The sequence below is a fragment of the Hippocampus guttulatus genome, chromosome 14, assembly GCF_054856545.1.
Source record: "Hippocampus guttulatus isolate MCC_2025c chromosome 14, RoL_Hgut_1.0, whole genome shotgun sequence".
Taxonomy (NCBI): domain Eukaryota; kingdom Metazoa; phylum Chordata; class Actinopteri; order Syngnathiformes; family Syngnathidae; genus Hippocampus; species Hippocampus guttulatus.
Genome location: NC_141274.1, coordinates 10,829,098 through 10,846,265, shown reverse-complemented (window position 1 = coordinate 10,846,265; position 17,168 = coordinate 10,829,098). Strand labels below are relative to the sequence as shown.

The following is a 17,168-nucleotide window of genomic DNA, read 5'->3' as shown; positions in this document are numbered from 1 at the left end:
TTTAATTTATATACCACAGTCTCTACTTTGATGTTGTGCTCTAATTTCTTGCTGCCCTGACTGATTTTTCCCCTGGAAAATAAGACAAATCTCCTCCTCTTGCTGATCGCTGTTCGACACACGCCATCTTGTGACACTAATAATAAAGTGCATGTTAAAAAATGTCTGACCAAAACAGAACACATGCTTCTGTAGGGCACCATCACACTAAAACATAAATTATTGCATGAACATCTGATTTTCTACAGTCCCAATTCACATTAATAATTAATATTTAATAATACTAGTCATATGTATTATAATTATACTCCTCCTCCTACTACTACTAATAATTTGTTTTTATTATAAAGCTGAAATAGTTGTGTTTTTCCTCGTAGTATTTTGATCGGCGTTTCCGATTAAAAAGTCCGACGTGATGATTTCAAGTGCGTTGAATTCTCTTACCCGACGGTCACAATTATTGTGCTCGGTCCACTTTGCAAAGAGCACCGCCTTCCAGACGAGCCCAAATAATAAATCGAGTGCGCCCGAAAGAAACCCAGTACGACGTTGCCATTGGCAGCACAAAGCGTGACGCAATGACAGTTGGTAGCAGGTTGTTTGGCTGTCAAGCTGCAGTGAGCGATTCGGAATTTGCCGATGTTGGCTAAGTTTAGCTTTACCAACGGGCCATCGTGTCCCCCCCGACAGCAAGGAGGACATATAGCTGGGCCAATTTAACGTATTATACCAGCACGCCGAGAATGTCTTTCCCGACAGGACAGGGATGAAGATGATAATATGGCGAGCTGTGACTCTGTGGCTTTCTGTGGCACTCGTATTTTGGTAAGTTTCTATATATATTTTTTGCTCGGTAGTTTCTATTTCACGGTCAGAGTTTAACCTCTAACGTAAAAAGACTCAAGCTACTTGTTGAAGTGGAATCGGCTAAGGCCAAACGACGTACTCGGTGCATTTCGTTAGCTTGTGCTAGTAGCGACTTGCTATGTTGTGATGTGGCATCTGGCTGACTTGTAACCGCTCGCTTGTCGTAGCTTGCTTTGCTAACCCGGCCCGGGACGTGGTCTCGCTCTTCCCAACATTGCCTATTCTCAAAGCGTCCTTACTGTCCCAACCATTACAATAAAGTTGCATTTGGAGAAAACACCAGCGCAGTTGTTACTGGCCCACGTAAATCAGGGCAGTATCGCCCTACTTCACTTGTCAACGTAGCGCAGATTTGGTTCATCGGGATTAAAAACCTTTCACGTCAGTAGTCCTGGAAACTGGATGCATCTGCTGCAGAGCTAAAGCCCTCACAGAGAATGAAAGCGATTACGTTGACTGATTATGCGCTCTGCTCGTGATGTTGCCCGACGATACACAGAAAACTTGACTGGCTTACTTCTTGCCCTTCTGAGCGAAGGGACGCACTGCACACCTAACCGGCGAAAATTTTAGGACTCATAGAGTTCAGTAATTATTCAGTAATTCGCAATCCTTTCAAGTGGACGTGCATAATGAAGACAATGTCTGGATACATGCATTCGGGATTATTTATGTTTATTACAAGTATGCAGAATATATATTTTTTTGAACATGTCAAAAATAATTGTTGGTCACCTACCTGTGTAAGGATGTACCATATACAATCATTTGTGTGCTGCTTTAATTAAACATTTGTCGTGTACCCGATTCATTAATGATGGCATTTATAAGGCGATACCATAATGGCAATTAAAAGTAATAATGGATTCGGAGCCAATGATTTTTGAGGGAAGTCCAATCTCTTATATTAGGGTTAGTGTTGGAAAAAGCAATCCAGTAGCCAAGTTAAGTGTTTGACCTAAAAACCTAAAAAAAAAATTAAAATCCTGGCTTGTGTGTCATGTTAATTTGCTACGACAGGAAGTGCTATGAGATGCATTTCCAGTGAGAACATAATTTGAGAGATTCACTCATTTCATTCTCCTTTCTAGTTGATAAAATGCATACTCTATCGAGCCTGTACCGTGGGTAGCTGCATGTTATCGCTCGTGTTTTCAGCCTCCAGCAAAAATAATGAATTAGCCTTAAGAGTTCCAGTAATTTTCTTGTCAGAACACAAACGTGTTGGAGTGAGCGAATCGCATGTTTCTCTTTGATTTGTCAGCCCTCCTTGACTTTGTAAACTGATAAGATAAATTAGTCACGTGGCGTTACAAGCCACCTGGACTTTCTCACCGCGTCACACACATAAAATGTCTTGTGTTCTTCATTCCTCCATATGGGTCGTCGAAGCTGGGGTTTTGCGCTCGGTGATAAGCAACGTGTAGTCAGCCAAGAAACAAATGAAACAAACAAACAAACAAACAAGCGTTGCCTCTTTGTCCCGCAGGTTCCAGAGCTGCCGTGTTGATTGTACAGAGCCAGACCAGGAGGCCCAGCGCTCTGAGCCTTTGCAGGACATCAGTTCGGAGGAGGAGTCGAGAGGCTCTCATCAGCAAGACAAGGTTGGCCTGACAGTTTCCAAGTCGCTGTTGAAACAATGAAATTCCTCAAGCTCCAATGTAAAAGTACTGTTTGTAAAATATAAAATATTTTCTCATGTATCAAAACGTGTCTGATGTCTTGAGGAGGATGAGAGCTTGGCTTTGCTCCCCGAGTCCTTGTCCGGGAATGGGGAGTCACCAGGGGACGATCAAAAAGACGAGCAGCCGACGCAGGCGGCGGACAAGAAAGAGACGCATTCAGAGGCGAGTTAAATGACAAGTAGTTATTGTTTTTGCCAGTAAAGTATCGTACGTAAGTACTTCAGTATTCAAACCGTTGCCTGTTGATGAATATCAAGTAGTTATTTCGTGACTTAAGGCGCAACCCACCTCCCACCCAAAGTTGCATGGCAGATGCTACAGTTACCAGTCTTTTTAAAAAAAAAAAAATTCAGGACAATATATTTCACATGGACGGATGGGTGGTGTCCCTCAACAGGTCAAACAGTTCAAGAATGTTTCCTTGACCTTGATCTTCCAGGTCTCCGAGCCCACCATAAATGCAACGATGGAGGTCAACAGCAGCGTTTCGCCGCCCGAGCCGGAACACGAGCATCCCTCAGAAACGGAAAACCTTGACGCGTCCGCTGCTCAAGACAAAGACTCGGTTGTCCTCATTATGTCTTCCGATACAGTCCACGAATCCAGTGCTGAGGAAACTGACAGCCTCGGTATTCCGACCCTTCACGACACCGTGACAGTCAGGCAAGTTTTTTTCCCCCCCTAATCATATCTCATTTCACACTTTATTCATTAAGATGCTACATCAACTACGGTCTTTTTCTGTGAAATATGATCAACTCCGCAAGCATAAGTTGCTCGTTGTCGTCATAGTGTTTCAGACGACGCAAGCGATGACGCTCAACCCGAGGCCCTTGACTCTGACTCTGCTCCCGCCGAATGTGCGGAAGAGGCAAACCCCTACGACCATGACAGGTTGTGGACTAAATTCAACCGGTTATGTTGAACTCTTATTAAAGTGTTCAACTTGAGTGTTGAACTCTTATTAAAAACGATGCCTTTGTGTTCCTTGCAGGCATCCTCCAGTAGTTTTGGAAAACATGTCAAACGTTCACACAACCGGGACCAAAACTCACAGCGACCCTCCAAGTGTCCAGGCTGGTCAGCATCTGGACGGGAACCTATCGCACACTCTCAACGAGCAAGTGAGGAACATTGGTTACCGAATGGCCGCCGCCTCCTGCCCAACCGCCGGCGCCAGCTTTTGTTTTCTCCCTGGTAGGACGCGAGTGCCGCCGTCATCGGGGACACCGATCCCAGTGTGAGCGGCAAAGATCCCGAGGACATCCCGACGTTTGACGAGTGGAAACGGAAAATGATGGAGGTGGAAAATGAAAAAAGTAAAAAGTCCATCTTGAGTGGTATTAGAGGAGCAGTCTTAGCTGAAACGAGCACGACCGTAATCCGACGTTTCCCGTAGCTCTGTCCACACACACTTCAACGAACGGCGGCTCCAACGTGGTGAAGAAGGTGCAAAAAAACTTCAACAACTACGCTTCTGTGGAGTGTGGAGCAAAGATCCTCGGTGCTAACCCAGAAGCGAAGGTACGTTATGCGACACATCATTTGCCACATTATCGACCGATCAAAAAGGCTTTGATTTCAACAGTCCCATTTTGTCACTTCCAGAGCACGGCAGCCATATTGAAGGAGAATATGGACCTGTACATGCTTAACCCCTGCAGTAACAAAATCTGGTATGTTTTTTTTGCATGTTGTCTTGACGCAAACGAATGATGAACGTCGCTGTTTGTGCTTTTCGCTCGCAGGTTCATCATTGAGCTCTGCGAGCCCATTCAGGTGAAGCAGTTGGATATTGCCAATTTTGAGCTCTTCTCTTCCACACCCAAAGACTTCCTCGTCTCCATCAGTGACAGGTGAAGTGCAACGCGCTCTTTGAACCAGACAGGAGTTACAAAGTTTAACGGTCGGTTCGCGAATATGCCTTTTCGCCGATGAGCGACCAAACAGCAGGCTGACTTTCTCGGCCCTTGCAGGTACCCAACCAACAAATGGCTCAAATTGGGAACCTTTCATGCCCGGGACGAACGCACTGTCCAAAGCTTTCCATTGGACGAGCAGCTTTATGCTAAATACGTCAAGGTAACCTCAGTATTTAATTTGATTTTTTTTCATTGGACTGCCCAGTTCTTCTTCTGCTTGTTTTTCTTTAGGCGTTCCGAATTTATACACTGACACAATTCTTGAACCTAATTACCGTGTATCATTTCAGTGGTGTTAAGCATGTGAGATTGTTTTCTGTGCACCAATACGGCTTATAATGTTTTCCTCTCCTTCTCCCCCTCCCCTCCTTCTCTCGCTTCAGATGTTCGCCAAGTACATAAAGGTTAGCCTGTGCTTTGTGTTAGATGTCTGCGAATTAAGTGCATTCAATAGGACTGATGGAAAAGAGCATTTTTTAATTGATTTTTTTTTTTTTTTGCCTTTTTAACCTATTCGTCCATTTGGCTGATCTGTTTCACCTTGTACATGCTGCTAACCACACTGCAATCAATTTTCCTACATTGGGAAACTCACACAATGTCAATGAACTAATCTTGTTCAATGATCCTGCTTTCCCACGACGAGAATCTTTTTTTTTTTTTTTTTTTTTAAATTACTGCTCCCGGTCTTTGTTCACGAAATAACAACTTTGATGAGATAAATGCCATGAATGAATCTCGCATGGCATCCACCCCTTGTCATATATCTCAATTGTTTGTCCGCTGTTTTTCTAGGTCGAGCTGCTCTCTCACTTTGGCTCCGAACATTTCTGCCCCCTCAGTCTCATTCGGTATGTGCTATTCAAGCTACCGGGACTTCAGCATGTCCATCAAGAATCAATACAGCTGAAAAGCTTTGATGTTATTAAGAAGGGAGTCACTCTGTCCGCTTATGTGATCGGTTTAAAGTGGAAATCCCTTCTTTTGCCAAAAAGAGTTTCTGAAAATCAAACGCTCTTCCTCCTAAGAGAGTTCAAGTTAAAAAAAAAAAAAAAAAAAAAACCCCAACATTTGTGATTGTCATTCTCCCCATGAGAGTTTGTTTGACCATCGTGTCGAGTTGACTCGGGAGCAAGTCCAATTTGTTGGCTGATGAGTAAACGAAGGCTGCCCTTGACCCAATAATGCACCTCGAAAAAAACCTCAACCTTTTTTTTTTTTAGAGTGTTTGGGACCAGCATGGTGGAAGAGTATGAAGAAATAGCCGAGCCGTCTGAAAGACCAGAAGATCAGGATGACGACTTGGGTATTGATGTACAGTCATCCCTCGTTTATCGTGGTTAACGGGAACCAAAACCACCCGCGATAAACGAAAGTCTGCCAAGTAGCGACCAATTAATATATATATTAAAAAAATTTGCCCCACGTGGGCCTTTGCGCTTGAACAGAGCGCACTAACACACACACACACACACACACACACACACACACACACATTTATTTTTATGAATGTTTGAAAAAATATGCGATGCACCGAAGCTGCGATAAACGAACCACGAAATAGCGAGGGATCACTGTATTTTATTGCGATAGACTTCTGTTCATTTTGTTTTGTCAAAATGATAAATACGTCGATTTTGCGTCTGTCTTCAGTTTAACAAAACCCACAGAAATAGTTCCACTTTTGAAATATTGTGAATTTGTTGTCAAAATGGTGCCAAGTAGGAATGTTTTCCTCCTTCAGATGATGCATCCGGCTACGGACCCGGTGAAGTCAAGTATTCCAAGAATCTGATTGGCTCGGCCAAGGGTAAGAGAGCAGCAGCAGTCGTTGCTTTGTTGTTTAAAGCATCGACGAGGCTGAAAAAGAGCGACTCGATTTCTGGCTCTTCTTGAAATTCATGTGCTCTATTGCGCTCCTCCTCAGATGTCATTTTGAACATGGTCAATAATATCGCCGTAAACGTTCTTGGTGGTAACTCCGAAATGCAAGGTATGTCCCAGTCATCAACCTCACTTTAAAAAAAAAAAAATTAAACAGTCTAATAGCAGCAATGCTATGCTATTCAAAATTTCAATGTAATGAGATCTCATGCTGCAGTTGTACCAAAAATGTGAAAAATGCACAATACCAGAGAATTATTGATTGAACAATATTTATTGAATTCTAACCTGTTCTCTGTCCTGCTCAAATGGTAACGCGGGCACACAATGTAAATTGGGATTCTTTGTGCTCATGATCAAATGTAACGCATCTCATTTATGTTTTGCAGGAAACCTTTCATCCGGCGATGTGAGTGTGAATGGGCCCGGTGTTAATGAAACACGGACTCAAACTCCCATCATAGACTCAACCTCCGTGTGAGTACCCGTCAGAAGCCTCATTTCAAACGTAATATCTCAAATATAATACACAGAGAAAGGTGTAGTGCAAACAATCCGTCCATTTAGTCCGCTTTCATTGTTTTTCCTCCTTCCAGTTCAGAGTTGGAAGAGGCAACATTGTCTCCAGATGCAGTCGTCACTGAAACTGGTGCCTCACCCTCAACAACCGCTGTCCCAGAACAGCTTCCGGATGATCACAGTGAACAGCAGCCTCCCCCACCCGAGGAACAAATTGTGATTCCTTTGGAGTCAGAGGAAGAAGAATCGATCAGCTCCACAATCACCCTTTTGGAGAAAGAGGAGGAGTCGGATGTGGAGAGGGAGAAAATGGATCGCAATCAAGCGCAACGTGTGGACTTCTGTGCGTTTCTTCCTTTGTTTGCCTCTTGTTCGTGCGGCGCTTCCCTTCAGGAGTATCTGCAGCAACAATGTTTGGCGCTGCTGTCCAAAAAAAGGAAATGCCAACCCGCGGACAGAAAGCAAACGGCTCCTTCCAACCGCACTCCCGCTTGGCCCCCGCTTTCACCCTCCTCCGCCTGTCCCGTTCCCGAGCGGGATCACAGCGAGGCACGTCAGCCCCATGAAAACCGACAAGCTCCCGAGGGGGAGCCAGAAAGCGGAGCCAGCCCGTCGCAAGCGCCTCAGCCTCCGGAGAAAACGGTCGTCGAATCTCTTTACGGCTCTGCGTCCGAATCTCCTCTCCTGGAGCCCAGTCAGACATCAAGCCTCGCGAAAGCCGCCGTCCCCGATACATCCGCTGCCAACCCGACTGTTGTCGAGACCCCGCAGCTTCCCTCTGAGGCGCCGGCAAAGCCACGAAGCTCAGAGGAGAGCCAAGACATGCCGGCTGTGGAGAAGCAGACGTCGACTTCGCTACCTCCCAGTAGCTCGGTCATCGCACCCGCAGCGGATGATGGCAAAGTGGCGCCGACAGAACTCAAGGCCAGCACGGTGACGCATGACTCTCTGCCAAATCCTGATATGACAGGTGAGTCCCAGACCGCTTCCCCTCGTGCACATCAGTCCTCGGACCCAGCCGCCGTCCTCGACAGCGACACTCTTTCTGTTGAGACATCCCAGCCTTCCCCACACGCACCCGTTGAACTCGAGCTCTCTAGTAGCGCCCCGATCATTCCCGATAGCAAAACGGATGACCTCACCGAAGATGCCTCGACCCCCGGTCTCCCTCCCCTCCCTTCGACATCCCTCTCACCGTCCCTCTCAGACATCTACGCGGATCCCCCGAATGGCACCGAGCAGAATGGCAACCCGGTGCACGGCTCCAGCCAGAAGGAGTCGGTTTTCATGCGACTCAACAACCGCATCAAGGCCCTTGAGATGAATATGTCGCTCAGCGGGCGTTACCTGGAGCAGCTCAGCCAGAGGTCAGGCAGAGGTTGCTTTGGTGTCTTTTTTTTTTTTAATTTACTTTTGTCTGACCCTTTTTTTTTCCTTCCAAGATATCGGAAGCAGATGGAGGAAATGCAGAAGGCTTTCAACAAAACCATTATTAAACTCCAAAACACCTCCAGATTTGCAGAGGAGCAAGTGAGGAACATTTCTCATGGATTGTTCTCAGAGTCTTTTGGAAGTACCCCGATGTATTCTAATTGTAGCATCACGTGGTCAGATGCAGACTTTTGACTCTTTCAAAATTCTCATGTAGGACCAGCGTCAGACAGAGTCCATTCAGTCGCTGCAAGGCCAGCTGGAAAATGTGACTCAGATGGTTCTCAACCTCTCGGTTCAAGTCAGCCAGCTGAAGAACGAGGTCGGTAAAACTGCATCATGATTTGCCACTCACCAGCCACAGCTTTAGCTTCACTTACACAAGCTGAAGACCTTTTCACACTGCACTTGTTAAGGCCACAGAACTGGCTCTCGGCAGCTGTGGCAGGAGAGAGGTGCAGCGAATCCGCATTTATCGCGGGGGATCCGTTCCGGATCCATTTGCAATCGGGGGAAAGTCTGCACTAGAGTCCACGTTAAAAAAAAAAAAAACAGCGAGGGTGCGAAAAAATCTGCGATATAGAAGGGGGATGCTGTTCACAAAACTTGACTGTTTGCATCACAGTGAGGTGCGTTCAAGAACTGTCAATAAAATAGGACCTCTCAACATTAGACAGAAAAAGTACCATCAATGAATGAAGCGTAAGCATTTAAATGTCTGTCATATCTGCACCAACAGTGTTGATTTTATTGATTTATTTTTGAAAGCGTCATTTTATGACGAGAGACTGCTGGAGTTTGGCTTGTGACATCACGGGTGGTGGGCGTGTCTCCCAGGTGTCAGACAGGCACAACTACCTGCTGCTGTGCCTGCTGCTGAGTCTGTGTTTCGGCGTGGTGCTGTTGGCCAACCGCTGCCGCATCTCCATCACGCCTCCAAATGCTGAGCCGGAGCCCCCCGCACTAAACAGCTACACCTACTGCTGTCCCGAGAGGTACCGGCGCAACTGCATCTTGACATTTGTTGACCCCCCCTAAAATAAATAAGTAAATAAAGGGGGGTCGGGCAAAATAGAGAATGTCGAAAAAAGCAATGTTCTCAATTTTAAATGCCTTTTTGGGAAAAAAAGAACATCTTATTTTGCCCTGCCTTTTTTTTTTATGAGTCATTAAAAGCTTCCTAACTCGAATCCAGAGTGAATCGTGGTGGACTTTGACAACTGTGATGATTTTCTCGTTAGGAATTTCACCTCCGGTGATGACTGTAGTTTGAAGAGGAGCGCATCCTACCCGCTCATCCACTCAATCCAGTTAGTGCCTACTCAAGGTACAGCTGTCTTTTGAATTGGATTTTTGATTGTCTGACAATGAAAAGTACATTTGAAGCCTTTTTTTTTTTTTACCAGTAGAAATTAACATAGCATATTCTCTGGCTCCCAGGTCTCGAAAGTCTTCATCCTGAGGAGAGTCAAGCGAATAGAAAGGTGCAGAGAAGATCATGATTAACTTCAAACTATTCACAGTGGTACCTTGATTTACGAGTTGAATTTGCCCAAGCTCAAAATTGATCAGATCCGTTTTGAAAAGCCATTGATGTTCGCCAGCCGTTATCAGGAGCGCGAAAGGCATCGGTTCTTGAAACGGCCCCGTCTCACAGATGACACAGATTGCAAATGGTTCACAGAATACGCCGCGTGGATGTGACCTAACCTCTGCCTGTTCTTGTCTCAACCCGTCCCTGTTCAGAAAAGACGCCGTAAGATGAAACCCGCCGAAAAAGTGCAGACTCTGACATCCTTTCACGGCCCTCCGCTCGCATGCAACGGAGCCGCCGTATGGAACAGCGCGCCCGTCACGTCAAACCCGGCCGCCCTGACAAGGAGCCTACTTTTACCCGCCTTCAGAGAGTCCCCGTCCGAGGGCAGCTCGGAGACCTCGTCGCATTCGGACGATCCCTCCCTGTGTGGAATCAACAGCGCCTGCTCTCGCATATGCCAAGGTCTGTCCCCGCCGAAGACCCGGGCGGAGAAAAGGGCGTTAAGACGCAGGCGTCCCAAGCCCACTTGTGCCGTGGTGGACTTCCTTCGGGTCCCGCAGCGAGACAAAAGCAATACGTTGTCCATCTCTGCTACACAGGACATCATGAGCATGAAATCAAAGCAAAGCTCGGGGACTTTTGGCCTGAATCTCCCTCTCTCAGGTCCTGTCTGACATGGAAAATCCACATAAGACTGCAAGTTTGCACTGCTGGCTTTACTCTTTGTCAAAGAGCCCGACTGATCTTAGTTCCTGTTGGAACATGTGACCGTTTCCATCACCTGTACTGTTTTCTCCTTTTTGCTGTCATTTTTATGACATTTGTATTTGTTGTGCGTCGCGCCATCTTCCAAGTCAAAATGTTTCCAATCGTTTGGAATGAAAAGACGAATATGCAAAGTGCGAGTTGGAGTGACTTCTTTTGCTTTACTCGAACCGACCGATGAAAAGAAATAATACATTGATGATTTTTACTTTTTTGGGAGAAAACAAAAATCGACATCTCACGTTTCCATTTATAACTGTAAATGCTGCAGCTTTAATGATTTTAAAAAAGTGTAAGCTTATGTTAAATAATTAATATATTAACATACGTTTACATAATGCTCAAATATAAAATGAAAATAATTAATAATTTAACATAAGCTTAAAAAAGTAAGGAAATGATGATTTAAAAAAATATTTCTTTGGAATTTCATTTACACTTTAATAATGTGATGCGCAATCCACAATAAAATAACAACAATTTGACGTGTAACACAGGAACGTAAATATCAAAGAATTGAATACATTGTCAAAAAAAAAATGCTGACAACTAATAATGATAATACAGTCTTTAACTGAGGCACTTTTTCGTTGGAATTTGAGCTTTGAAAAGAAAATTAGCCAGTCGGATCTGGTGCTATTTGCCAATCAATTTATTCATATTATACCAGTTTTGATGAGCAATGACAAAATAGCAAGCGACGATATCATACGGACTGCTGTACAAGGATACCTTTTCCCCGCCAGGGGGCAGTGTTGGATAAAATAACACATTCAGCCACCGAATCGTTGCCACAAAATCATTTTCAATATCATTACAAGTGCATGAAAAAAGGTGGAGACCTTTTTTTCAACGTTATTTCCATTCACTTCTAGATAATCTCCCAGAATTATCACATATGTGTGCATGTAGATGTATAGATGAATGGATGCATGTCTATATACAGCATTATTAATGTGTGTGTGTGTATGTATGTATATATGTATGTATATATATATATATGCACGCGCCAAATTAGGTTAGCCGCTCTTTATTCATCAGACTGGGTTGGATTGCAGTCGTCTGTCTGAGATAAGCATGCCTCATGCTCTTTTGTCTCTTCAATTTGTGAACAGAATTCCGAGGTTTCTCTTGGCCAGCCTAGTCCAAAGATGATCTCTCAAGGCAGACTGAAATCCTCTTTCCCTCAGCACCCTGGATTTATCCGAGGTTATGAACTAAATATTTTCTGTGTGTTTTTGTCTGAGTGTGATTTTATTGATTCATTCGTTTATTTGCTGAGGGGTGGAGGGGGGCCTGTGTACGCTATTTTTGGCCAGTTGTTTCTGGGGTCTAGCCATCCATTATCTGATCCGCTTATCCTCACGAGGGTCGCGGGCGTGGTGAACCCTATCCCAGCTGGCCAAACAACCGTTCACACTCACAATCACACCGAATGACAATTTAGAGCGTTCAATTCACCTACCGTGCATGTCTTTAGAATGTGGGAGGAAGGAGGAATACCTGCAGAAAAGCCACACAGGTACCGCCCTCTTTTTTGGGTCTAGTTCTGTCTAAAAAGGAGAGCTCTCCTTCAGCATCTCCTGTCTCAAGAACTCAATAGCTCCCATGTTTGACGTAAAACCAATGATCTTATAAATAGCATTACGCAGTCTCTCTCTATATATCGAAAAATATCGATGTCTCTTGCATAGCTTTAGTATATTTACGCATGTGCTTTGAATCAATTTAGTATACTTTTGTTGTTGCTCATCAACTTGTCGTTCACCCTGCAGCTGTCCTCTGGCATGGACACACACACACACACACACACACACACACACACACGCAGCAGTTTCACCGATGAGAGATTGTGGCCGCATGCGACTGAAGGAGAATAATCCTTGGAGTGGCTTGCTTTCTTCGATTTTGGTCCCTTGAGCTGTTGAAAAGGGGTCTCTTTGATGTTTCCGCGGCTACCGTTTGAGACTGGCGCATGAAAGCCGACTTCATCCCTTCCCTCGCCTAATGAGAGTCTTTGCTCGTTTCCTTCTTTTTGGTTGAACTGAAGCACTTTTATTGAATCCACACGCTGCTCTTCCGCGATCAGAGGACATCATAAACACAAGTTACACTTGCGTTTAAAGGATTCTCAAATCTACTGAGTTAAACTTTGACCGAGGCTGTTTAGCGGATCAGACAATTGGCAGCCACAAATCAAAATCGGCTACGCTTTGTTCTCAGTGAAGACGCCGTCGCAGGGGTCCTGTTGTCATGCGTCTGTGATTAGGCCCCAGGCGCACAACTGAAATAGCCATTTGAAAAATCTGGCGCAGACGTGTCACATTTGATCATCTTTTAGTGCAGGGAGATGTGTGTATTTGTGCGTCTGTGTGTATGAAGAAGAGCCTCCTCCAGAGAACCTACCGCTTCACTTTCTTAATTCCTCGGTACCCTGCGTGTCACTTGCTGTCGTCTGATGTGACACGGAGAACTGAAATGAGGTGTTCCTTGTGATCGAGGCTCGTCTGGCCCAAAAGCCCGAGGAGCGCGTGTGTGTGTGTGTGTGTGTGTGTGTGTGTGCGTGTGTGAGGTCTATCGACCGATACGCTTGCACATTCAAGCTCTCGTATCCTGCATTCCTGTTACACCGCTGCACACACGGACATGCAATTTTGAGACCGCATTTACTGGGTCAAATTTGTGTTCTCACGCGAGGCCCACATGAGTGAGACGCAGCTGAGGCACACGTACGGAGGAGATGTGACATGTTGACTAAATACGGAATCGGATGCGCACCATCCGCCTCACAGTTCTGAATGATCATGCATGATGGGCACTGTCACAGAAGCGTGGTGGATTCCAAACACAACCCCCCCCCCCCCCACCACCACCACCACCACCACCACCACCACCACCCCTGCCAATGCATGACTCACAACCAATCCAGACACTAAAGGTTAACCTGCCCTTTTTTTGCGTCTGGCCCCAGTCAAACCCTTCTCAAGACAGGCAATAAAAATGTTCTTATTTTCTTTCGCCCTAAATTTGACCATCAGTTTGAAGGCCACAGCACTGACCCCAACATTGTACAATATTGTCTCGATGGGGACACCAAATGGGTGTCCTGCAGCTAAAGATGTGCTGATTATGATCTTAGTGTTGTTGGTTGTCCTCGTTCTCCTTGTGGTGCCTTGCTTTCAAAACAGGTCCACTGTGCAGCCAGCTCTCATGACCTCTGTCACCCCCCCCCCCCCCCCCCCGGGTGCCGCATACCAGGTGAGGAATGCACGCAACAGGAAGAGGAGGACCATGTTGGCGCTCTCTCCCTCGAGCAAGGTTGTTTTCGCTCATTATATGCATTCAGGGCTGTTATCCCCCCCTCCCCCCCTCCCCCCAAAAGAAAAAAAACAATTGAGAATGAGGTGATTCAAATTGAAGTGCGGAGTTTTATTTATATATTTTTTGCATCTGCTACCATATTACAGTACAGTACTGTACAGATCTGGGTGATACAATCCCCTCCAAAAGTACTGGAACGGCAACGTCAATGAGACCAGAGGTCCTCAACCACCGGTACCGGGCCCACGCCCATTTGGTACCGGGCCGCACAGAGACACACCTGCGAGCTGTGAGAAAATTGACTCCATCGGACGTGGCGGACATGTGCGCCACTCGAGCCAATCGGAGTCCCCCTTGTCACGTTATTTTGCAAGTTGAAATCAACAGATTCTGACAAGAAATGAGAGAAGAGGCAGTAAATGGAAATAGTAGCACATTGGCCACACGTACAGCTCGACGCGCAGGTGATGGGCAGCCATGATTTTCGAAGAGGAAACAATTTGACAAGAGAAGTTCCTCCCCTACGCGATGTCTCCTGAGCGACGTGGAGGAGGAAGCTGTTTCGCATGGAATGTCGTCAAAAACAAGACAACGAAAAAAAACCCTGTTGGATTGTTTGAACAAGTGGCACTCAAGTGATCAAGTGAAAAGCACGAAAAAAAAAGGTGAGCAGTCTGCACACGTAAACATGAGCAATTCAGTCGTTGATAACTAGCCGGCAGCCACCGGATGAAAGCAGCAATTAGTCGTGCAATGTTTCGATCAGTCACATTCGCAGGTAGCAATGATGCGAACGCCGTATGTAAGATCATAGCTTTAAAATTATGACGTTTCCATTATAAGGCGTAATTATTACTCCCGATTGGTGCATTTGTTAGTAGTTCTCTGTGTTATTTTATTTTTTTGTCTGTATTTGTTGTACAGTAGAATTGCACTCTTTGAAATGAATGAAAACAAATCCATGTTGAGGAAATGTTTAATTACTCTATCGTTGTCTTTGTGGTCACAACCAGTGCTTTAAAACCGGCAATTTAAAAGCAATGGGACCACTGAATTCGACTTTGGGCCAAGGGCCGGATTCACTTCGGATTGGTCGCCAGACAACTGCAGGGCTCAATGTGGAAAATTGGCAAAAAACAAACAAACAAACAAAAAAAATCGGACAAACAGAGTGAGATGAGAACATGCAAACTCCACACAAAATGGTCCAAGCTGAGCTTCGCGTGCTAATGTCGCTGGAAAGCAGACACGGTGCTGCTAACTCCATGCCACATAATTCAGTGCGACCTTTGTTGGAATTGATTTGTAATTTGCAAATTATCTTGTTTTTGGTTTTCATACTTTGCCATATTGGCGTGAGCTAGAAAATTGAAATTTTGATTTACCTTGCCCCCCCACCCCTCTCCCCTTTCCACTCGCTGGTGCTGTCGGGCTCTCACATCGGCAACTGCTGATTGGAGAAGCGTATCAACGTGATGCAGGCGCCCTGGATAATGAGTCAGATTGCTTTTAATGCTGCGATTCTTTTCACAACAATCAAGCCGCACAAAGTTCTGGCAATTTGCTTTGCTTGAAAGACTGCATATTGCCAGCCTTCATTGACCTTGCCTGTTTTCTCCTCGTGTCTCTTAGTTTGTGCGTCATTGTGACGAAATCTGGCCATTTTACAGGTACTTTCACTGGGGAAATTGTTTTTTTTTTTGGGGGGAATGTCAGCTGACATATTTGTGACGGTATATTGTGAACGCACGGTTGGGTTTATGCTATGTGATGCCTGCACATTACGTGAGCCATCCATGCAGCCTACCTGACCTCACTTTAGCCCGCATCAAACAATGAATTCTAGTTGTGCGCATTTGGCTTTTTCCCTTTGGCTGTTTTGGATCCTTCTTCTGAAAGATGAGTGAGGAGAAAGAATATCCACCAGAAGTTAAAGTGAATTGAGCATGAATACGCCAGTGGTATCAAAATACCCGTGGTCACTTGCTTCTTTCAGGATTTTTATTTATTTTTTCCTGCCAAAGAGTTTGATTTGGATCTGCCATGACCGGTGTTGTGCATTTTGACTCCCAAAGAGAACAGATTTTGAGAAGCCGCGTTAACTTCTCGTGCTAGCTCGCAGTTAGCCACGCCCACCCAGTGGCGGTTTCACGCAGAACTGCATTGAACACTCTTGGCTGCACAGAGGAGAATTAGCTTCTGATGAGATGCACTTACTTGACTTCTCAGTGAGGGATGGGTGATTGCGTTTGCCGTCCATTTGTCCGAAATGCTGCTTCTTTTGTGTTTTAGTAATGATAATGTTAAAATTAGACCAGTTAACTACTGTTGTCGCGCAAAGGCTATAAAAACGAAAGTCGAAATATTTCCTGCACAGTTAATAAAGGCTTCACGAAGGCAAAGGGGCAATTTTGTTTTGACAAACAGTCCACAAACAAATCGGAGCTGGTTGACCTACTCTGCCGACAACTGAATTTCTCGGAGTTACTCTGCCATGCAATCCACTTGAGGGACTTGACATGATTAATCCATTAAAGTTGGAATTGCGGAGGACTTTGAGTCATGCCGTGCCTCGATTAGCTGTTCAATGTGTGTTGTTGTTGTTTTTTATTTTTTCTTTTGGTGTCAGTTCACTGGGTTGAAATAAATTCCTGCACTAATTTCATAATTGCGTTCAAAGCTTTCTGCCAGTGTGGGGGACAGACGGCATCGGGGGGGCTTTTTGTGTGGAATGAGAGCAATTGGATGACGTTGACATGGTGTGTTCACGAGTGACTCTCTCCCCTTGATGCGTTTCCTCTCTTCAGTGTGACTCAGTATTTCTTCTCCATCTTTGCGCTGTTTCGCTCACCAATGAAAAATAGCGCACAACCAGTTTTCTTCTGCCACTTGCTGGTTGGACTTGCAGTTCCCTTTCATTATTTGATTGTTACAGTCAAACCTCGGTTTTCGTCCATAATCCGTTCCAGAAGGCTGTTCGAAAAGCGAAACCACGCTCTTTTTAAAATAAAAATGTTGATTGAACACGTCTGCTCAAAATGGAAAGCAACACGAGGAAGCGTCGCTTCCTCGTGTTGCTCAAATGGTGCATTCAAGTGCGCTCAGTTTGTTCGAGAACCGAAATTTGTTCTTCATCCGAGGCATAAAAAAACCTCGTAATTTTTGGTTGAAAACCGAATTGGTCGAAAACCGAGACGTTCGAAAACCGAGGTTTGACTGTATATTTGACTCCAGACT

At 45.2% G+C, this 17,168-nt stretch overlaps 1 protein-coding gene across 6 annotated transcripts; it reads left to right on the top strand.

Moving 5' to 3' along the window:
- The first annotated feature begins 564 nt into the window (after window positions 1-564).
- On the top strand, window positions 565-10,747 carry LOC147195009 (SUN domain-containing ossification factor-like). 6 transcript variants are annotated; one of them, XM_086129520.1, is made up of 25 exons: window positions 566-825; window positions 2,357-2,471; window positions 2,595-2,714; window positions 2,992-3,215; window positions 3,345-3,446; window positions 3,547-3,676; window positions 3,754-3,871; window positions 3,952-4,076; window positions 4,161-4,228; window positions 4,301-4,408; window positions 4,529-4,634; window positions 4,858-4,878; window positions 5,270-5,325; window positions 5,698-5,780; window positions 6,219-6,284; window positions 6,402-6,467; window positions 6,748-6,835; window positions 6,955-7,847; window positions 8,085-8,244; window positions 8,320-8,407; window positions 8,526-8,630; window positions 9,146-9,303; window positions 9,550-9,635; window positions 9,749-9,792; window positions 10,055-10,747. In XM_086129520.1, the coding sequence occupies exons 1-25, from the start codon at window positions 767-769 to the stop codon at window positions 10,517-10,519; spliced, it is 3,654 nt and encodes a 1,217-aa protein (XP_085985646.1). In that variant the 5' UTR covers window positions 566-766; the 3' UTR covers window positions 10,520-10,747. The 6 variants fall into 6 exon arrangements, with proteins under 6 accessions (XP_085985648.1, XP_085985646.1, XP_085985644.1 ...); XM_086129518.1 differs by having other exon boundaries at window positions 2,598-2,714; window positions 6,955-8,244; XM_086129517.1 differs by having other exon boundaries at window positions 6,955-8,244.
- Window positions 10,748-17,168: the final 6,421 nt, after the last annotated feature.